The sequence below is a fragment of the Colletes gigas genome, unplaced genomic scaffold (assembly GCF_013123115.1).
Source record: "Colletes gigas isolate AHSC1104 unplaced genomic scaffold, ASM1312311v1 Colletes_gigas_Sc00085, whole genome shotgun sequence".
Lineage (NCBI taxonomy): Eukaryota > Metazoa > Arthropoda > Insecta > Hymenoptera > Colletidae > Colletes > Colletes gigas.
The window spans coordinates 2,291-24,174 of NW_025106713.1; the positions used below are offsets into that span (position 1 = coordinate 2,291).

The following is a 21,884-nucleotide window of genomic DNA, read 5'->3' on the forward strand; positions in this document are numbered from 1 at the left end:
TATTCGTTCCTGATTGCAGAAATGCATATATAACTCTAATAATTTTTAAACTTATTACATTGCTCAATGGATAGGAATAATCCTCTATTTGTACAGGACAAATATATAAATGTCGAACCAACAAGTCCATAAAATATGCAGGATAATTGCCCATAAGAAATTCATCTACAAACAAATTAGGTACATTAGCTAGTGCATTATTGGTAGCAGATTCTGACCCCTTTAAGCATGTCTAATATTTCAACTTCGTCTTCTTCCTCTTCTTCTTCTTCTTCTTCGGATGATTCAAAGTCTCCATTTTTATCAGTTTTTTCTATGTACATTAGACTATTAACATCTCCATCAAATTAAAAAATTCTGTTTATGGAATGTGTTGTGGCACGAGCTGCATATTCCTGTGAAAACCCCAATGGAAGTAACCAAGTATTTCTGTAGATGCATTTGTATAGCCATTTATATTAATTTCTATTATGCTTAATATTTATTGTCTTATGGTTTTAGGTGATCTACATAGCATTCCAATGACTGCTTTGTCCAAGGTGTAAAATCCGCTCAACCATTGTAAAGTTGCTTCTATACAATACTGTCGATTACTGTACCTTTTTCTTGTTATTCGTCGTAACTTTAAATAACGAAAGAGGTTTCTAAATGTACCACGTTTTACATAATCATTGCCTAGTAATATTGCAGCTAATGGCAGTGTAGATTGACTTAAACCTCTATAAAAATTTAATAAGTGTTCAACTTTATAAATTTTACAACGTTTCGTGTAACCATTTCCAGTTGAACTTTTCACCGTGTAATTGTCCAATGTATCAAATGGTATGTACAATGTCCCAAACACATAAAAATCTGAATCATAACTCAATACAGGACAATTCAATATCCTTGCTACAGTAGCTATAGCATTATCAGCTTCGAATAACTTTAACAAATCGTCAAAAAAATCCGATACTCGTTGAGCGTATTTATCGTAATCACCGCCAAAAACACAATTGTACTTGTACGAATTATATATTTGACAGCTAAATAACTAAATACCTATCACATGGCTCGAATTATTCCAAATAACGATCTGAACGATTCTTTATGAAAGTTGTTAAACCTGGAATACCCATTTTGAAACCTATTTATTAATTTACACTTTTCTTAATGTTTCATATCACAAACTAAGTTCGTTATGCGTATATCAATATTAGTTATTATGCATTTATACATAGGTTGCATGTAACAGGTACTTACACAAATTTTGTGTCTTTCGTTGTTTTATTTGAATCAAAAGTTTGTTAAATATTATACTTTGACTACTTGGATAAATCAAAGAAATACAAGAGCTGTGCATAATGTTTTTGCATTGATCTTTACGATATTGCAAACCGGTATAATAAAAAATAAAATTAGATAGTATACTGATCTTGCATAATTAAGTGCATTGACGGGCGACAATACTAACGACGAATTTCCTTCCTATACATATAGGCAAATATGTATACCATGTTCAGTTTTATTGCATAACTTGTGCCATAACAGAGATGTAAAGTGTCTCTGAGTTGTTAAATATAAAAGTTGTTACAAAACAGAGATGTAAAGTGTCTCTGAGTTGTTAAATATAAAAGTTGTTACAAAACAGAGATGTAAAGTGTCTCTGAATTGTTAAATATAAAAGTTGTTACAAAACAGAGATGTAAAGTGTCTCTGAGTTGTTAAATATAAAAGTGGTTACAAAAGAGAGATGTAAAGTGTCTCTGAGTTGTTAAATATAAAAGTTGTTACATAACAGAGTTGTAAAGTGTCTCTGAATTGTTAAATATAAAACTTGTTACAAAACAGAGATGTAAAGTGTCTCTGAGTTGTTAAATATAAAAGTTGTTCAGTTTTGGTGTTCAGTTTTGGTGTTCAGTTTTATTGTTCCCAAATATGAGATTTTCTTGGTCTTTAAAAAGACCGGTTTGTCCCTTGGCCGCTGCTCGTGAACCATCTTCTTGGCCGCCATCTTCGATTTTGATTGAATGGAAATCTTCAATAAATTCTTCATCTCGATACGGTCCGTCTTGCTTGGTGGTTGAGGGATATCTGCCGCGGGCCCGCCAGGGGGCACGGTTTTTATAGAACTTCTTGAAGCCGGAAGACTGCTGACTGGCTGCTGATTGGCTCGTTGATTCTTTGGCTTGACTGCATAAAAGCGGGCACAACTGACCGACTCTTTTCAGTACTCCCGGAACCGCCGGGGGTACTGTTACCCGTTTTTCTTTCTGTTTCAGATTCTCTGATTCTGCGATGCTCTGACTGGTGTCGCCGACTGGTGTCGCCGACTGGTGTCGCCGATTGGTATATACATACATATATTTATATTCATATAATTAATACCATTATTGTGTTTTCTATTTATATATAGGGATGTAATATTTCGTTGTTTCTGTTCGTCTCTCCAATAATTCATTCGTTTTTTCTTTCAGCTTTTATCTACATATATTACATCGTTGGGTAGATATTTTTCCAATTATTCTGTTCTTTATTTTCGACATCGATGGGTTGTTATTTTTCGAATTATTTTCTTCTTCATTCTTTACTTCGTTGGATTGTGATTTTTCAAATTATTTTGTTCCTCATTGTCTTTCATCGTGGGGTTGTTATTTTTTTAATTATCCTGTTCTTGGTTGTATATTTGTATTTGCCCCTATATTTATATTTGTCCCTATATTTGTTCACATAATTAATTCTAATTTGTGTCTATAACTACTAATTTTTATTTTAGTTTTTATTCAGATCAATTTTTAGATAGAGGACGACGGATGCAAGATTCATGCGTATTGCCGTTAAATTTAAGGCGCGGCGCGGCGCGAATGGTAAAATTAACGTCGAATATTTCTTTTTTTCCTTTCCTATGTTTCTCAATTCCCATTTTAATCTCATTAATTCCACCTACGACGTTAATTTTCTGTTTATATTGTATATTAGTTTATTTAATGCGTAGATTGCCAAGTAATTAATTAATTAACAGCTTCTTTTCCAGTCTCGTTCCCCCGTTTCCAGCTCCGGTCACCGCTGCTTTAATGTAAAAAGCAAGTGATCGGCCGTTTAGATGGTTCGAAGGGTCGGTTGCCGTCCTCTGGTGAGACAATTCTAGGGAAAGAGTCATCGGCCGTAGAGGGGACCTGTTCCTGTCTGCGGTAGCCCCGACTCAGGATCTCTCTCCTGTGTAAGACGTCCCGGGTTGGGTCCTACGGGCTCCCAGCAGGACGCGTTGGAGAAATGGGGAACCCGTGTCTGGTGCGTCGATTCTCCTCCCCTTCAATTGGACTTGCTAAGAGGTAACGAGCTGCCCCTTTTGACCCGCTATTCGGTACGTGTCGCACCTCATGTTCCTACTGCACTGTGCAGTATTGTGTCGCGTTTCGTCGTGTCGCGTCTACCACAATTTAGCTTCCTCCTTTGTTTTAGAAAAGTAATTACTTGGCATCTTTTTTTTTGCGTCATGGGTTAGTTCTAAGTCTGTAAAAAGGAAGATTGATCGAACTTTGTTCCATCGGTCTCACTTTGGGTCTCCACTCGCAGCAACCTCCTCGTGGTGAGACCTGGTAATCGGTGTTACCTTTGAAGAAAAACTTCTTCATTATGGGTAACACCGAGCTAATGGCTGCGAATTTAAAACAATATAAATTTGATTTTTAATCGAAATCAAAATCAAATCTTGTCTAATACTTTTTTCTAGGTACTAATTCTAGAAAAAATTTCAATGAGATAACTTTTACTTTATTTATTTTCAAGAATCGTATTAATAATATACATATGTGTGCTCATACATGGGAATTAAAAAAAATTTCTTTTTTTTCAATAATTAAAATATAATCAGGAGGTCTTAAAACGTGCATTTCCGTAAAATAAATTTTACAAAATTTTTTTTTCATTATGGGTACTTTGCTTATGTGCGCCTACATAGGTCGGAAAATAAAAATGCCTGGGCAGTCGAGAATGCAGTCGACGGTGCTTTTCTGGCATCACTGGATCGAAGGTATAAATAAAAACTGCGATAAATTGTCTTTTTTTCTTGTTATATTAATGATTCGTTTAATAATAATAATAATAATAATAATAATAATAATAATAATTTATTTAAGATTGCAAAAATTGCAAATAACACGTAAATTACCCTACATACAATCATGTGGAATAGAAACTCTCCATGTACAGAATAAAAAGTAGATTGTGCCTATCCTTTTCTACTCTATGTTGGTACTGTCTAATGTGGATCGATACTTCCTATCGTGTATATTGACTTGTGTCGAATTTGACAATGATTTAAACTAAATCCATCGTAAAAACAAGGTTAGAACCTTTCAAGTATCACAAAATCAAACCTTGCCTAAAATTATTTACACATTCTCATTAAACTCTGCTATCTTCCAATATCTCGAAACTCACCTTCCACTGCCTCGTGAAAACCAGTCTTTACCTCTGCAAAGTCGATTCTGCATCGCGCCGCAAGATGTTAGTACAATCGGCGTGGCTCATCTTCGACGTCTCGGAATCTTCTATCTTGTTTCTACAAAACTGCTGTCAATTTCAATATTTCATCATCATTTTCTTCGAAATGCTTCGCGACGAAGCCTTAATTCCGTGACGAACACATTATCTCCATCGTAAAACTCGAAAATAAATTCCCTGATCGATCCTCGTTTCACAGAATCTGTGTCCACCTCTACCTCGAAGGGACCACCTCCTGGTGATCAAGAATGCAAGAAGAATAGTACCAACTATGGTTGTAACGATGCGTATCTCTGGTCGGGCCATGTATTCTCCGGTCCCAGCTTAGCGGAGAATTGGCTTGGCGACGATGCAAGATAACTCTAAAGAAATGTTCATTATTAGAGCACTGGAAAAAATCCTGGCCGACCGGGATGTTAAGCGGTCGCACCTCTCGCAACTCAGAAAGTCCTGTGAAACTGCGCTCGGTAAACTTTTTACAAATATTAGTTTCCTTGTTTCCACTTCTAATACGCGCATATCCAATTTATAACCTCCACAACAATAAATTGCCTGTTTTGCTTAAATTCGATGGAGATTAGAAGCCCTGAGAGACTATTGCGCAGAATATTTCATGTAATTAATAGCGAATTTGTAATTTTTAGCTTTGCTATATAATGAAACTCTTACTGATTTCATGACAATTGATTTTTCAATCTTTTTGTGCCCTATGACTCAAAATATTGGTTTCGCCTTTATTAGAGTTTATGTTTTGCTCGAGTTTTACATTTATTATTGTTAAAAATAGTAAAATGTATGTTTGTTCGCAGACAACCTGCGCAATGAAATCAAAGAAGTGTCAGGCACGCAGGTTTCCACTGCCTTGCCACAGCCACGCAGCGAGTCCTATGTAATATCCGCGGAGAAGTATTTTCTTCCCTTTGAACTTGCGTGCCAGAGCAAATCGCCACGAATCGTGGTTACTGCCCTAGACTGTCTGCAGAAATTAATTGCTTATGGTCATCTCACTGGAAACGTTCCAGACTCCATAGAGCCAAATAAATTGTTGATTGTTCGCATCGTGGAAACCATCTGTGGATGCTTCATTGGGCCTCAGACGGATGAAGGCGTACAGCTACAAATTATAAAGGCCTTGCTAACAGTGATGACTAGTCAACATGTCGAAGTTCATGAAGGCACTGTTTTGCTTGCAATCAGAATCGTTTACAGTGTCTACTTGGCCTCAAAGAACCTAGTCAATCAGACAACGGCTCGAGCAACTCTGACACAGATGATTAATGTTATCTTTGCTCGAATGGAAACGCAAGCGGTGAGTTCATTAAATAAAATATTCACGACGATGGATAGAATTTTGTATTTATAGATCGGATGCATTTAATTTTTGTTAAAATCTACAACAGTTAACACTGAAATTAAAATTTTACACAGACTTAAATTAAAATTGAAACCTGTGTTACTAGGAAGAAGAGTGTGTCCGTAATGAAATGGATCAATCTGAGATAGTCCAGAGTTGCAATTCTGGAGGTGACCTGGAAATGGAGGCAGCGAACAACGAGGAAACTTCAACAGAGCCCAACCAGGAACCGCAACTGATTGTTCGAGGGATTCTGGAGGACGTGATGAACTCTGTAGTACCAGAGGGCTCGACTTGTGTGGCCACAGCAATTTCAGAAGATGCAAGCTTGGACCAAGTGCCTATCGACGACAACTCTGACGAAGCTGTGGCTGAAAGTGACAACATGGTCAGAGCCAAGTTCACACATGTTCTGCAAAAGGACGCGTTCTTGGTTTTCAGAGCACTTTGCAAACTTTCCATGAAACCACTTCCGGATGGCAATTTGGATCCCAAGTACGTTCGGCTTAATATGTACCAGGTGAACTGTTCGATATCTATGTTACAAAGATCTATGCATTCTAAAGCAAGTATAGTAGTTTGCAGCATGAAGCCATCTTTCTTCCATTCTTTCAGTCCTTGATTCATGTTTGCAAAGTCACAGGAAGTTTCATTAATAATTTTATTTAGTGGTATTATTCTTCCATTCCTTTCGAGTGTTTTAAGGATTTGTTGATGTGTTTTAGATCGCACCATTTAAGATCGAAGATCCTGTCATTGCAGCTTTTGCTCGGAATCCTTCAGAATGCAGGACCAGTTCTACGATCGAACGAAATGTTTGTCATAGCCATAAAACAGTATCTCTGCGTGGCACTGTCAAAGAATGGAGTTTCTTCGGTCCCTGAGGTGTTTGAGCTCTCGCTAGCGTTATTCCTGGCTCTATTGGCTCGTTTCAAAGTACACTTAAAAATGCAGATTGAAGTTTTCTTCAAGGAAATCTTCATGAACATCCTCGAAACCTCCAGCAGCTCTTTCGAACACAAATGGATGGTCATTCATGCTTTAACTCGCATTTGTGCGGATGCACAAAGCGTTGTTGACATTTACGTCAACTACGATTGTGACCTCTCTGCTGCGAACTTGTTCGAAAGGTAAGGAAATGTTTATTAACGATATAAATGAAAACCTTATGTTTAATAATGTTTAATTAGCCTATAATCTGGTCAAAGAGGTATAAGAAACTTGTTAATTTCCATTTTAATAGCGCGACATCCCCATCTTTAGAATTCAACGATTGATCTTTTGCTTCTTTTGTTTGTCGTAGGCTTGTCAATGACTTATCGAAGATCGCCCAGGGTAGACAAGCCCTGGAATTGGGAGCTTCACCCAATCAGGAGAAATCGATGCGAATCAGAGGGCTCGAGTGTTTGGTCTCGATCTTGAAATGCATGGTAGAGTGGAGCAGAGACCTTTATGTGAACCCAAGTATCCCAGCGGACCAGCAACTTGCAACAGAGCCACCAGATCCTCCCATAGAGGCTCCATTACCACGTTATGGAAGCGCTGGGAGCCTGTCGTCTGCGAATTCCAGTCTAGCGGGGAACAAGGAGATTCCTGACTCACCTGAACAGTACGAAGTACAGAAGCAGCAGAAAGAGGTCTGGGAAACTGGAATCGATATGTATGTATTAATTTATATTATCATTGTATGGTTTCCGATTTTGTTGTGGCATAAAAACTATATTAAACGATTGGAATGAAAGGCAAGAGTTAAAGAAAGAAATATCTAATATTTACTATCATAAAGACCTTTTACAATCTCTATCAAGCTTCCGTGACTCAAAACTAAAACTACGCTACAATAAAATACTATTTTTCTTCTTTCTAGATTCAATCGAAAGCCAAGTAAAGGTGTCCAGTATCTTCAGGAACAGGGACTCCTGGGGAATTCGTCGGAAGACGTAGCCAGGTGGCTTCACATGGACGAACGATTGGACAAGACTGCCATCGGCGATTTCCTGGGCGATCATAATCACAATCAGGCGATGTACAGTTACATAGATCAAATGAATTTTAATGATCGAGACCTGGTGACCGCTTTGAGGTACTTCTTGGAGGGTTTCAGACTCCCGGGAGAGGCTCAGAAGATCGATCGACTGATGGAGAAGTTCGCCAGTAGATACTGCGAGTGTAATCCCAAGTATGCGAATTTTTAATCGAATTATGACAAAAACTATGGTAGTAGTGTCAATTTCAATCAGTCAATGTTCAATTTTCTGGTTGAACAGGTTTTATGGATCTCAAAGGCAATTGAAAGAAAATTAATTCTTGTAGAATTTTAATGGAGACTATTATGCCAAAAAGGAGCATGTTTGAGCAATTTTTCTCTATTTTTCCAGCAACGGATTATTCACAAGCGCAGACACAGCTTACGTGTTAGGGTTTTCCATCATTATGCTGACTACGGACCTCCATTCGCCTCAGGTGAAGAACAAAATGACGAAAGAGCAGTATATTAAATTGAACAGGCGAATCAGTGACAACGAGGACCTCCCCGAGGAATATTTGTCAAAGATTTACGACGAGATTGCTGGAAATGAAATTAAAATGAAATCCAATCCCAACAGACCTGGGAAACAAGGTAAATGGAGATTATTTTCCCGAAATTTTAAATAAACGGCAAATATATATGAAATTTTTGTTGGACTTTTGAAGGTTTTAGACCTTCAAGAGTTGTAATTTGAGTCGCTTTCGATGTTCCAGTGATTTCCAGCGAGAAGAAACGAAGACTTTTGTGGAACATGGAGATGGAAGTGATCTCCACGGCAGCGAAGAACCTAATGGAATCTGTTAGCCACGTCCAGGCACCATTCACCACGGCCAAACATCTGGAACACGTGCGTCCGATGTTCAAAATCGCCTGGACGCCATTTTTAGCAGCGTTTAGCGTGGGTCTACAGGATTGTGACGACCCTGAAATCGCTTCTCTATGCCTGGATGGTATCAGATGTGCCATACGTATAGCTTGCATCTTTCACATGACGGTAAACCTACTTATGATATCCAGAAAACGATTGTAACGTAACGGAACGTAATTTTTTAAATGCTGACCCTACCCTAGTATGTAGAGCGTTTAACGAATCAGAAGAATAATAATTTTTGTTTTGTGTTGCAGTTGGAACGAGACGCGTACGTTCAAGCGTTGGCCAGATTCACTCTGTTGACTGCACTCTCCCCCATCACGGAGATGAAGGCCAAGAACATTGACACGATTAAAACTTTGATCACCGTTGCTCATACGGATGGCAACTATTTAGGTAGTTCCTGGTTGGATGTAGTAAAGTGTATATCGCAGCTGGAGCTGGCACAGCTAATTGGCACAGGAGTCAGACCTCAGCTTTTGGGCCCTCCATCGAAGCCACATTTTCCATCACCGCTGGTGAACTTCACTCTGACACACAATAGTTCGCACCAGAGCAACAATTTGAATCTCAGTTCGCTCGACCGTAAGTCTCGGATCAATTTAATTTAAAGATTAAACGTCTTAAAATAGAATTTCTCCGTCGCCCTCAGTTTTACACAAACTTACAATTTTGTCAAAGTATTAGTGTTACGGAAGGTCTAGAAAGTTCTTTTTCCACATTATTTTTCCACATACCAGGACCAAATAAATTTCAATATCTTTCCTAAAAGCTCAGAAGAACGGAGAAACTCAGTTTCGAAGATTTATGGTATGGCTCGTATAAAGAATATTGGAAATTAGGGATAATCAATATCTTTGCAGCCAGTGTAAAGGAGTCGATAGGAGAGACGAGTTCCCAGAGCGTAGTGGTAGCTGTCGACAGAATTTTCACAGGATCCACCAGACTGGACGGCGATGCTATCGTGGAATTTGTGAAAGCTCTGTGTCAAGTGTCGTTGGAAGAATTGTCCCACCCGACTCAGCCTCGCATGTTCTCCCTGACCAAGATCGTAGAGATCTCTTACTACAATATGGGTCGTATCAGGCTGCAGTGGTCCAGGATTTGGCAAGTGATCGGTGACCACTTTGACAGAGTTGGCTGTAGTCGCCGTCAAGACATCGCCTTCTTTGCAGTGGATTCTCTGCGACAGCTGGCAACCAAGTTCATAGAGAAGGGAGAGTTCGCGAACTTTAGGTTCCAGAAGGATTTCTTGAGACCGTTCGAGCACATCATGAAGAAGAATAGGTCTCCGGTGATTAGGGATATGGTTGTTCGGTGCGTGGCACAGATCGTTCACTCACAAGCTCCTAATATTCGATCTGGATGGAAAAATATATTCAGCGTGTTCCATCACGCTGCTAGTGACAGGGACGAAGCTGTTGTCGAGCTGGCCTTCTCCATGACGGGAAAGATTATCAGTGAGTATGAAACGATTCTGCTAATTACGATAAGGGATTCAATAAACATTTAGTTAATTCTGTTATTATCTGAATCGGTAATACTTTCTTTCGTTACAGACGAGCTATACGCAGAGGACTTTAGTATTATGGTCGATTCGTTCCAAGACGCAGTCAAGTGTCTCAGTGAATTTGCTTGTAACGCCTCTTTCCCGGAGACTAGCATGGAGGCCATAAGACTGATACGGTCTTGTGCCTCGTACATAGATGCTAATCCAAATCTGTTTGCAGAGGGCATGATGGATGACAGCGGAATGGTGTCCGAAGAGGACAGAGCTTGGGTAAGGGTATTGGACCATTCGACGATACCCAAATTCTCTTATTTTCTAGTAATTGGAGCTTATTGATCGATCGTTCAGGTAAGGGGATGGTTTCCGCTGCTCTTCGAACTGTCCTGCATAGTGAGTAGATGCAAACTTGACGTACGAACACGAGCCCTGACTGTTCTGTTCGACGTTGTCAAGACCCACGGAGCATCTTTCAAACCGCATTGGTGGAAAGACCTTTTCCAAGTTCTCTTCAGAATATTCGACAATATGAAACTTCCCGAGCAACATACAGAGGTAAATGAAACTATTAGTTTCTACGCGTAGCTAATATTTTTGACTGATCAACAATATACATATGTTTCTTCCGTTATTCGATCCTTTGCAATGTGTATCATTGTATTATAATCAACAACAGTGATGCAGGTACTGCAAAGGAACAAGTAACGGAGATGGCATAAAAATCCATGCAGACCAAACAAAAGCCAAACCATGTTCTTTCACCGTCATAAGTTTAAAAATTAATTGGAAAGTTGATATAAAAATTATGTATAGCCTATTGTATAAATCCTTTCAGGAACTAATTCTCTCTTTTTCTCTTCTAGAAGGCAGAATGGATGACGACAACCTGCAACCATGCCCTCTACGCGATCGTAGACGTCTTCTCCCAGTTCTACGACACTCTAGGTCCCCTACTCCTCGAGCAACTCTACTCTCAGTTACTCTGGTGCGTTCAACAAGACAACGAACAATTAGCAAGGTCAGGTACTAACTGTCTGGAGAACCTGGTAATCAGCAACGGGATAAAATTCGACGAACAAACCTGGGAAAAGACTTGTTGCTGCGTGCTGGACATTTTCGAGAGCACTTTGCCTTCTGCTCTCCTAACTTGGAGACCACAGTCGCCCAACAAGGAATCTGACCTGGACGTCATCACCGGGGATCTGGACATCCATGCAGGCATCCTGAAACGCAGCACCAGTTCCCAAAGTTTAACAAACACAGAATCTACAAAGAGCAAAATCTTCTCTGCCCTATTAATTAAGTGCGTGGTGCAACTGGAGCTGATCCAAACTATAGATAATGTGGTTTTTTACCCGGCCACATCCAGGAAGGAGGACCAGGAGAACTTGGCTCTGGCCCAGGCGGACATGTTCAATGGAAAGTCCTCTGAAATCGGAGTTAGAGTCGGCGGGGACCAGCAGAAGGAGGAACAAGGGATGTATTGTTCTTTGACAACGACGCACCTTCTGCAGCTGGTGGAATGTCTTCTGAGATCCCACAGGTTCGCCAAGAGCTTTAACGCCGACCACGAGCAAAGGAACGTTCTTTGGAAGGCTGGATTCCGTGGGAATGCGAAACCCAATCTGCTAAAGCAAGAAACCCAATCGTTGGCCTGTGCATTGAGGATTCTGTTCAAAATGTATAGCGACGAAGCACGGAGGGGGGATTGGAGCAAAGTGGAGAGTAGATTGGTGAAAGTGGCTTGTGAGGCCCTGGAGTACTTTTTGAAATTGTCCAACGAGGCTCATAGGGATGCCTGGACGCCTATTTTACTGTTGCTTTTGACTAGGATTTTGAAGATGACGGATAGTAGGTTCGCCGTCCATGCGTCTAGTTGCTATCCAATGCTATGCGAGGTGATGTGTTTTGATTTGAAGCCGGAGATGAGGTCTGTTCTGAGGAGGTTCTTTTTGCGGATTGGACCGGTCTTTAGGATTACGCAGACGAGTAGTTGTAATTAGTAAAGAAGGAAAGGAGTTATTGGAAAAGGGAGGGAGACGTTTTGTATAGGTAGTAGAGTTTTGGTTTTCTTAAGTAGAATCTTTGCAGATGGAAAGAGGAGCCGTTACAAAAGAAACTGAGTGCGTTGTATAGTTAGTAGAGTTTCAATTCTTTCGTTATACTTTCTGTGAATCGAGAAGATCGATGCGGGGAAACAATTGGCTGGTTCTGGCAAAATGGAAGTTTTTTGTATAGTCTTGTATAGTTTCGTAGTTTCAATTCCTTCATTGTACTATCAACAGACACAAAACATTAGCATATATCGTTGCTATAGTATATTCTGTTGTCCAAGTAAAACTGTCGCTTATGTAAAACTCTAGGAAAAGTATTGAAATAATATTCTCTGTAGATCTATTTTCTATCGTCCTATGTATTTATAATAGATTCTTCGTTTTTCTTTTCTTTTTCTTCTGGTACGGAAGATTACTTTTCGGAGAAGTTAAGCACAGGTATTCCAAGTCTGCATGGTATTTCATAACACTGTCCAACAAACAAAAATTCGAAAATCGAATTGCATCATCTTCGGTGATCTTTCTAGCGGGTATAGTTTTTCACGTAATAACTTGTTTTTGTCCGATATCTCGAGGGTTTTTAGAAAAATTCGTCTCTTTTAAAAAAAACTAAGGGTGAAGGAGCAATTCGGGTTTCGGAGTTTTCTTTGGGGCAAGAATCGTCAAGTTTTAATTTAGACTGCGTTTTTAATTTAGTATCGAGACACTTGGAAAATGGTGTGGAACCAAAATGATATTTTGTCGGAAGAAGTAGGAGGATTAAAAAATGAAGTGACGTTTTCCAGCGTGTTCCAGCATCTTCCAAATGTTTCTGACTGAATTCTGTGTGTGAAGATTTAACATTAGTTTCTTGAAAACGTATCGTTTCATGAGATCCTTGTGCAGTTGTTCGAAATAGAGTCAATAAATCCGAGAAGAATTGGGAAAAGATACTCGTGGGTTCGTTGAAACAATTGTACTTGAAACAGCTGAATTTCTGACTCGTACTATTGTTTTTAAAAATAAAACCCGTGTATAACGCATACTCATCGGTAGCATAATTATCCATCATGAATTGGTATGCGAACAAGTGATAGTTATAATAGCTCGCTGGGGGATTTCAATTGAAAAGTTAAGGCATTGAGAATCTCCACGGACACACGTTGCACGTATATTCAAACCGTACAGAACTATTTATGCTTAAGTTAGACTAATTATTTACATAATACAGACTTCTTTAAATAAATTCTAGAGAAACGAACACCCTTCGATTGATTTACTATCCTCGAAATGAAAAGACTATCGTAGAATTGTTCATTTACTTGTGCATCAAATTGTACTCGATCTAGTGACAGATTCGAATCAAGCCTGGAAAATAAAAGACGTTGAATAGTTGTAAGTAAAAAAATTGAACATGTTTGTATTTAGTTTTGTGCTCGTAGATAGATTCTTACACTTTTCAAAGAGAAACTAATGCAAAATTATTTCAGAAGTAATAGCTGGGAACTGTTCCGCACCATTCTTGTACGAAAGCTAGGATATCATTTAGCGGTGAGTCCTGAGGAGTTTGTTGAGCCGTGTTGATCAGCTTTGACCAATCGTCTCGGTCCGCCACACGTTCACTCTGGTAAGAACACAGTACATAAAATCGAAACGTGGTGCGTGCGTGTTACGAAATATTTACGAAAAATACCTGCGCAAATCGAATCGTCGAGCCCCGCACTGGGTACCCGGTCAATATGCAGCCCTGGAGGAGCTCGATTTCTGTAGATGGCGAGTTCAGTGATCCCACATAGACGCCACGGTGGTCGGTAGGTAGAGTCTGATCCACTTTCTGGTCCATCGACACCGTCAGCACCCATTCTCGAGCTTCTTCTCGCTGTTCCGGCGACATGCTCAGAGATTCGGGCAACGGGACTTGCGTGGGAAAGTCCGTGACTGCCAGATCGTCGACGTCAAGCACCGTGCTGTCGCCCTCTTCGATGCACTCCTCCAGGTCCAAGAAGTGGTTTAGAAAAACAAAAGCTTCGCTGTTTAAACCGGCTGTTCTGGCTTCGACGCCGGCCTCGTAATATGCACGATCCGCAACGAGGAAGTCCGTGTATCTCAACAAACTAATCGAGGCCTTTAGAACCAGACCAGAGAGTACTGGGTGACCCTGACACCCACGCTTCACAGCCGCGTAATGTGCCGACTCGAGAAACCGTTCGAACTTGGAGTTGGAAGTCGCAGAGGACTTCAGATTGGTACAAATGTCGAGGAGAACCGTTCGAAGAAGGGCCAGATACTTGTATTCGTAGTACGCCTGATTGTCAACGAAATAAAGGGAAGAAATGTTAGTGCGATCGTGTATCGAGGCACGAACACTTCTAATACATGTATGTATTATATTTTTATTTACTCGTTGAATAATTTCGTTATAACTCTCGAACATAAAAGATTCGAGATGCCGGAAGCTTTGGTAGTGTTCGAACGATTCTTACCTCGGAGTTCAGGACGCTTTCGGATAACTGTAAATAGAGATTGCAGTTTTGTGGGATGGGCGGCGCCCCGTATTTTGCGTACAGATGCAGAGCCTCTATTGGGGAGTGCCCTTTCAAAAGTTGTGCAGCTCGCTGCGCTATGTATTTGTGGAGAATCTGAGAGTCCTGGGAGCTGGCTGCTTCGAACAGCTGATTCCATTGGCCCTTGTTCGCCAGCATTTCCAAGCCAGCATCCACATCGATTTCCACCAATCGATCTATTTGTCCGTCTTTCAACATAGCCTCCCTGTATTTCTCTTCGAGGTAAGGTTCTATGTCTGGTGCCAGTTCTCTTACGATTCGTCTGGCCTTTTCCCACTCCCCTACTGACGCTAACGTTTCAATGGCGTCCTTCAGTCTGTCTGCTTGCAGAAATACCTGCAAAGATTCACAAGATTTGATAGATTTTTAAAATTTATCAAAACTAGAAGACTGGATAGAAACCAAGTCGCAAACCTGAGCAGCCAAAGCGTGTTCACCGATCTCGAACAATTTCGTTCCAAGGCCCCCACCCACTTGACTTGCAGTTTCCGGGTCGGCCTGATGAATCAGGATGTCCGCTGCTCTGATAAGAGAGGATCTAGGTGCTTGAGGATCTAAAATTAAGACATCCAGGGCAGCTCGGACTTCTCCGACTTCCAGCCATTTTTTAGCTTCCTCTAAAGCATCTCCGTCGGCTAATGAGACGGTTTTCTGGCCCAATTCTCGACGAAGATTCGCTTCTTGGCTCGGCAAATACTCTCTGCACACGCGCAGAGCCTCGGACCACATTCCTGCCTTCTGCAATATTTCATAAGGTTTGCTTAAAAGTGTGAGGCTTATGGGGTCAGAAATGGACAAAAGTGGAGAATTTTTGGTGTAAACTAATTACTTTGTAGTGATCCACAATAGTTTCAGGCTTGTGGGCTCTAAGCAGAAGGGATTCTGCCAAGGAATAGTCTTGGGAATCCGCTGCATTTGCGGCCCTGGCCACCAATACTTGCGCAACAGCATCCTGGTCGATCGTTTGCGCAACATCTTCAGCAGATTCCCAGTCGTGAGTATGAATGTACATTTGAACCGCCTCCATGGGCCTACCCGCTTTTATGAATTCTTTTTCAGCCTCGGATAAGTGACCAGCGTCTTCTAAAACCATCGCGTGTCTATAATGGACCTCCTTCTTTTGGTCTTCGTCGGCATATTTGACGATTTCCAAGGCCCAATCGAAGAGATCAGCCTCGCAGGCCAGCTGAAGGCAACCCTTTAGGTAGCCTAACCGCATCAGCAATCTTGCTCCAAGCTCCGGGGCCAAGGTGCGTGCCCACACTAACGCAACCTACGGACGAAAGGAACCATAAGCGACCTGGGATAAGACCGCTTGAATGAGAATAGTCACCTGTTGGGCAGTGCTGTCCCCAGAATGCTGTTTCGCCACTCTTAGGGCATCTTCCCAGAGATTGTTCGACCTATAGGCAGTGACAGCGCCTCGCCAATCGTCAGCCGCGATAAAATGCTCTTCAGCCTCTCTGGGCTTGCCCGAAGCTTCCAATTCTCGCGCCAAATGCGCGTGAGTCGGCTTGAGCAAATCCGGCCTGTATTTCCCTACCAATCTGACCATGTCTGCCCGACGGCCTGCTTTTTTGTACATCGCTATGGCCGTGTCATGCTCGCCTATAGCGAGGTACAACTCCTCGGCGCGTTTTAGATCTCCAGAATCGCATAGGGCGGCCGCGTGCTTCCCCAATACTTGATTAGCTTCCTCGGGTGTCATATTGTCTTGGGCCACTTGGTACGCGCGCATCCAATCCCCACTCTGTACGTGAACCTCCACGGCGCGTCTGAGATCCCCCGCGCGAACGAAAAGCCTCTCCGCGAGGCTCTTTTCGCCTATCGTGGCGAAATACTCTGCCAATTTCTCGCACTTTTTTCGTATTGCCGGCCCGTCGTCTTCTATTACCTGTGGAAGGGAACGTTGGATTGGCTGCAGTGGAAGTATTTATAAAACTCACTAAAACTAATTTAGGGAGTATGGATTTTTTTTAGATACAATACTAATACTGGTTAATAACTAATAAAAATGATTTAAGATAACCTAGAGCACGAGAATGATTTTCGAGAGGGCAACCAGCGGTAAGAGAGCATACTTGCACGATCTGTAAACCCTTTCTCCACTGGCGGGCATTGATAGCGGCGTCCAGGGCAAGGGCAGTCTCTCCAGCTTCGATGAAATGATTGATAGCCGCGTCGTAATGCCCTGCAGAGGCTAAATGCTTGCCCCAATCGCGTTCCAGATCCACTACAGAAGTTGGCTCCACCTTTCGAGCCAACTCCAGTGCTCTGGCGAACACTCCCGCGTAAGAGTAGCACTTGATGGCTTCCAGGGGCTCCGAGGTCCTCTCCAAAAGTTCTCCAGCCAGTTCCATCAGGTCGGTTGCCTTCAGAACCTTAACAATTTCATTGACGATCGACTTGTTTTCCAACAGATCATCGTCGGCCAGGACTAATCTGGCTGCTCTTCCGGCTCGTCGCGACTCCAGGTACAATTTGACGGCTTGTCGAGGATTCGAGGCCTCCAAAATAGCGGCTGCCCTGGCTGCCTGATCGCTTTCGAGTAGCCAGGTTAATTGCCTGTCCCTAAGTTCCTGTAAACCAGGCCAGCCACGATTCTGTGCCAGGAGCAGCGCGTCCTCCCACCGCCAATACTTTTGGTACATATCCAAGGCTTGATTCAATTCGTTCTGTTCCAAGTATATTGCCTCCGCCGTCTTCAACTCGCCATTTAGGATTGCAAGCTTGGCCCAACAGTCTGGACTCGAAAGAGGATCGTTTCCAGTTTCTGAACTATACTGTTCACCGACTTTTATAATGTTCTTGAGAAATCTGGAGAAATTTAACTCAATTTGAGATTATGTGGCATTCCTTCGTCCGAAGAAAATGGGAGAATGTACCGAAATTAATATTAGATTGGAAAGTTTACTGTAATAATCGTGTACAGTGTCCCTTAAAGTGTCATGAACTGTTCTTTTGCCAAGTATGTATCCTTGTATGGTTTGTGTATCATAGTTCTATAATAGATAGGTGAATGACCGACCGACCGACCGACCGACCGACCGACCGACAGACAGACAAACAGCTGGTGGAAGACAAATAACAATCTATAATGTTTCAGAGGGGAGATTTTATGTGATTCTAACCTGGAACAAGCCACATCTCCCAAAGCTGCATAACATCTGGCAGCGACCAGTAATTGTCTGGTGGTCATCGCGTTTCTGGCCACATTTTCCCACATGGCCTCCGCTTGTGGCCTGTCCGCGAGCTCTTCCAGAAACAGCAAAGCTCTACCAAAGTCGTTATCGTGCAATGCAGTACCGAATTCAATCAGAGGTTCGTCCAATAAGTAAGCTACTTTTCCACCGAGCTCGTCCACTGTCACGGAAGTTCGGCCATCTTCTCTAACAATGTCCATAGCGTCTCCACGGACTGGAATCAGCGTAGCCACCTCCGGAGCGTCGACGTTATACCAAACTGCCAGTGTTTGGCTGCTTTGGGCCACAACCACGTCGCTGCCCAACACCCAAGAGGCGAAGCTCACCCCGGTTAGAAGCAAGCTTCGCCCACCTAGATCGTCGCTCAACCACAACCTGCACATTTATTTCTCGTTTAGATGGATTTCTGAGATATTAACTACCACGGTATAGGAAATTCCTCAATGAAGACTTTTTAGGGCCGATTTTCTTACCTTGCCTTTTTGTCGCGGGACAGTAGTCTCTGGCCAGTTTCGCTCAGTTCTAGCCAATCTACCCGCACCTCATGAGCAATCATGGCGACTGTGGCGCTAGTTACAAGGTCCACTAGCCTAACTGTCCTTGGATCCAATAAATAAGCCAATCTTTTGTTATCTAAAGCTCCTGGCGCCTGTCTTTCGTTTATTCTTACACTGACCACGTGGGGATTCACCGATTCTGTCCTCACAGCGCCCAATGGTTCGTTATTTCCATATTCTACGATGGTCAGTTCCCCGGAACAAAAGATCAGACACACTCTGGGATATTCGAAGAAAAATTTCTCACTATTACTCTTTTCATCCCATGGAATTTCACTGATTAGGTTCAATTCTACATCGGCTAGAAGTAATGTATTGGCTGTACGAGCAATTACATTGTTATCAGCCCGTCCCAGGACTTTGACGTCCTCTATTTCATGCCCAGTTTGCGATCTGATGACCACTGGTCTGTTGCCTTCTTTCAATGGTCGAATTACCACTTGACTAGGACCCACATAAGCCACCTCGTGACTTCCTTTTATTACCGTCCTCTTTAAAACAGTTTCGAATTGTTCCACAGCACCACAAAGGCTGCCCACGAGGAGCCTGAAAGTATTAGACCACGTTCTGAATGTATTGTTGTTTCTTTTCTATAGACTATCGTTTGTATCTCGAAAGTGGATTGAGTAAAATAAATTTGCAAAGTCATTCGATGTGAATTGTTAAAATCGTAGGAATTGTAGACGTTTATAATAGGAACTGTTATAGTAATTTGGTTTTAAAAAAAGCAAGAATTCTTCTAATTTTTCATTATTTTGTGGCATAAAAAATATCCCTTTGAAAAATGTCGATAAAAACAGTTTCTATATTAATTGCAGAGAACTAGCCTTGATCCATCGCGACGCCACGAGATGGCGGTAACTGTGTAGAAATTTGGCAAAGATTTAACGTTTGCTTCTTCCCAGATGTCGCGTCTGGGACTCCAGTCCATGATCCTGATTCTGTTCCAGGAGCCGAGGGCAACGCTCTGTCCGCTGGGACTGCAACATGCAACCGTGAACTCTTTCTCATCTTCGCGGCTGTAATCGAAACTCTTGACCGGTTTCCCGCGAGAATCGTAAAACGTGACCCGTCTGTCGCACCCGGCCGCCACGATGTGTGATTGTGGCCATGCCAGAGCATACGCGGGTACACTGTGCGTGCAAATTCGCCCTGATGGCTCGTGACTGCCGTCGTCGGTCAAATGATACTTAATAATACTTCCATCGGCGTGGCTCGATAGAAATCCCGTACCACGGACACTGGAAATCCAAAAAAAGGGAGGCTTACGGGACCGAGTTTTAAGTTTTGAGGTTAGCAACTGGGTTTACACGTATAGTGTACAGAGTTTCTGTTCTGGCCTTTGACTGTATTAACATGTGAGATTATTTTTATTTTAGTTTAAGTTTGGACTTGATAATACCGTCATAAGTAACATCGAGCTAACGGTTGTGAATTTAAGAAACCAACTTCCATAAGATACATAGTCTATCGTATACCTTATCCTATGAGTTTGTAATTTGTGACGAAAATAAGAAAAAGAAAATTAACTTTGAAGGACTCGATGATCGAATAGGCAGACATCGATGTTTCCACAGTCGGTAAGCCAACCCAGCAAATCTTATTAATATTTTAACATAGAGGAAGGCACTACTATTTCATATGGAAGTACTTCCTTACACAAAATATTCTAAATTGTTGGATACAAAAGTGTTTTATTGCTCGCAAAGGAAAAAAGTGAAATTGTATTTGTTTCTGGAAGTAATGTTAAAGAACTTGACGATCGGTAAGATTTCTTGTTTGTTTTAGTAGCAAAAAACCAAAACTAGATCCTTTGTAAACCGATTTAACTAAACAAAAATTCGGAACTTACTAAAAACACTAGTATTCAAGTACTATGCTCCTTTTTCCATTTTTACTTTGTACAATGTTTTAAATTCATACTTTTCCTCAGAATAATGACAAAGAGAATAAATCGAGGGGTGAAAAATGGAAGTTTACGAATAAAATTGTAATTAAACGTATGCAAATTACTTGGAAGTCAATGCAATAGTCATGGAATCGGCTGCATAGAGAGTCTGAGCTTTCTGAGATTTTGGTAATGCTGCACGAATCTTTCCATCCACCAAACCAACTATAATAGGTCCCTCCAGTAACCAAATTAAACAAGTTACCGACGAACTTTGGCGAAACTTGTTGCAAATTACTTTCTTATCCCCCCTATCGGTAACAAAGGAAATTTATCAATTATTTTGGAAACTTAGTATTTCTTTGGTATTTTATACTATTTAACTTACCATTGTTCGCCAATTTTGTAGACGTAAACGATGCAATCGGTCTGACCAACTGCAATTTTGGTAGAGTCCGGGGAAAAAGCTATGTCTTTGATCAAGTAGCTTTTCTTGCTAAACTGAAACAAATTAAATAAAACGAATTCAGTCTGGAGTTTAAAATTCGAGTTTGCAGAATGTTTATACTTGTTTAGATCCAATTATACTTGCCTTTGAATCGATAGGTTTAGTTGAAAATTTGTCTCGTTTCACACAATTGTCGTCGAACAGGTAAATAAAACGATCGGAGGATGCGATAGCTAGTTTTAAGCCGTTTGGGGACCAAACTATACCCATTACTTGATTCTCATAATCCTGATTTACATGAAAACAACCCTATTAGCACGATAATTACGCTATTTTTAGAGGTATTGACGTGGTTTCGATTAGAATGATCCAATCGATCCATTGATCGAAGTAATTTAGGAATTTTCGGATGTGTATTCCGATTGCTAAAAAATATCTTTGTTTGTTTGACAATTTTCAGTCGAAGAGTATAAGAGAAATTAAGTGATACGCGTTATTTATTTCTTTTTATTTTCCACAGAAAAAAGATATCTACTTGACAAATTTGTAACTTATTAGCCGATTCAGTATAGTAATTCATAAGTATTAGAATAAATAAAACAATATTCTCACCAGTGGGTCCATCACACTTGCCAAATATTTTAGTAACATGTTGATCGACGACCACGAATAGCATAAGTTAATTCGAAAAGAATTTTCCTGTCGCAATTAGATCAATAATGCTATTACGCGAACCATAGTTCTCTGGCATGATACACGAGATGGTTTGTTTATGGTTTGGGTCGCATAGCAACTATTTCGAACAACCCATGCGCGTCGGAAGCTAGCATAATCTACGAGGGATTTAGCAGAAAATCGAAACATTATTTTAATTACGAAAAAAAAAGAATAATTTTTGCTAGAAAATTGTTGAAGAAAAATTGATTTTTCGAAATTATTTGGCCA

The 21,884-nt window shown here is 41.1% G+C and overlaps 2 protein-coding genes and 1 long non-coding RNA gene across 3 annotated transcripts; 2 read left to right on the forward strand and 1 right to left on the reverse strand.

Annotated features, from left to right (window-relative positions):
• The first annotated feature begins 4,513 nt into the window (after positions 1-4,513).
• On the forward strand, positions 4,514-13,635 carry LOC122403938 (brefeldin A-inhibited guanine nucleotide-exchange protein 1). Its single transcript, XM_043407749.1, has 13 exons — positions 4,514-4,952; positions 5,295-5,794; positions 5,946-6,334; positions 6,565-6,969; positions 7,143-7,499; positions 7,707-8,018; positions 8,218-8,459; positions 8,582-8,862; positions 8,994-9,324; positions 9,603-10,199; positions 10,299-10,519; positions 10,598-10,801; positions 11,110-13,635. The coding sequence occupies exons 1-13, from the start codon at positions 4,835-4,837 to the stop codon at positions 12,247-12,249; spliced, it is 5,097 nt and encodes a 1,698-aa protein (XP_043263684.1). The 5' UTR covers positions 4,514-4,834; the 3' UTR covers positions 12,250-13,635.
• A 101-nt stretch (positions 13,636-13,736) lies between these two features.
• Positions 13,737-21,682, reverse strand: LOC122403939 (intraflagellar transport protein 172 homolog). The gene is made up of 14 exons (XM_043407750.1): positions 21,552-21,682; positions 21,084-21,227; positions 20,880-20,992; positions 20,617-20,802; positions 19,431-19,844; positions 18,520-19,149; positions 17,975-18,421; positions 16,925-17,660; positions 16,177-16,737; positions 15,673-16,116; positions 15,258-15,581; positions 14,763-15,179; positions 13,973-14,584; positions 13,737-13,903 (listed from the first exon to the last, which is right to left on the reverse strand). Exons 1-14 carry the CDS (start codon positions 21,588-21,590, stop codon positions 13,766-13,768), a joined length of 5,205 nt encoding a protein of 1,734 aa, XP_043263685.1. The 5' UTR covers positions 21,591-21,682; the 3' UTR covers positions 13,737-13,765.
• LOC122403944 lies at positions 19,709-20,654 on the forward strand. Its single transcript, XR_006259660.1, has 3 exons — positions 19,709-19,895; positions 19,983-20,183; positions 20,537-20,654. It is a non-coding gene; the product is annotated as an uncharacterized LOC122403944 (long non-coding RNA).
• Positions 21,683-21,884: the final 202 nt, after the last annotated feature.

Coding starts and splice junctions, on each gene's coding strand:
- LOC122403938 (XM_043407749.1), top strand. CDS start 4,835: ATGCAAGATAACTCTAAAGAAATGTTCATTATTAGAGCACTGGAAAAA. Junction 4,953..5,294: donor GTCCTGTGAAACTGCGCTCG/GTAAACTTTTTA, acceptor GTTTGTTCGCAG/ACAACCTGCGCAATGAAATC. Junction 9,325..9,602: donor GAATCTCAGTTCGCTCGACC/GTAAGTCTCGGA, acceptor ATATCTTTGCAG/CCAGTGTAAAGGAGTCGATA.
- LOC122403939 (XM_043407750.1), bottom strand. CDS start 21,590: ATGTTACTAAAATATTTGGCAAGTGTGATGGACCCACTG. Junction 19,845..20,616: donor ACTATTGCATTGACTTCCAA/GTAATTTGCATA, acceptor TTGGATTTCCAG/TGTCCGTGGTACGGGATTTC. Junction 18,422..18,519: donor TCCCGCGACAAAAAGGCAAG/GTAAGAAAATCG, acceptor ATAAATGTGCAG/GTTGTGGTTGAGCGACGATC.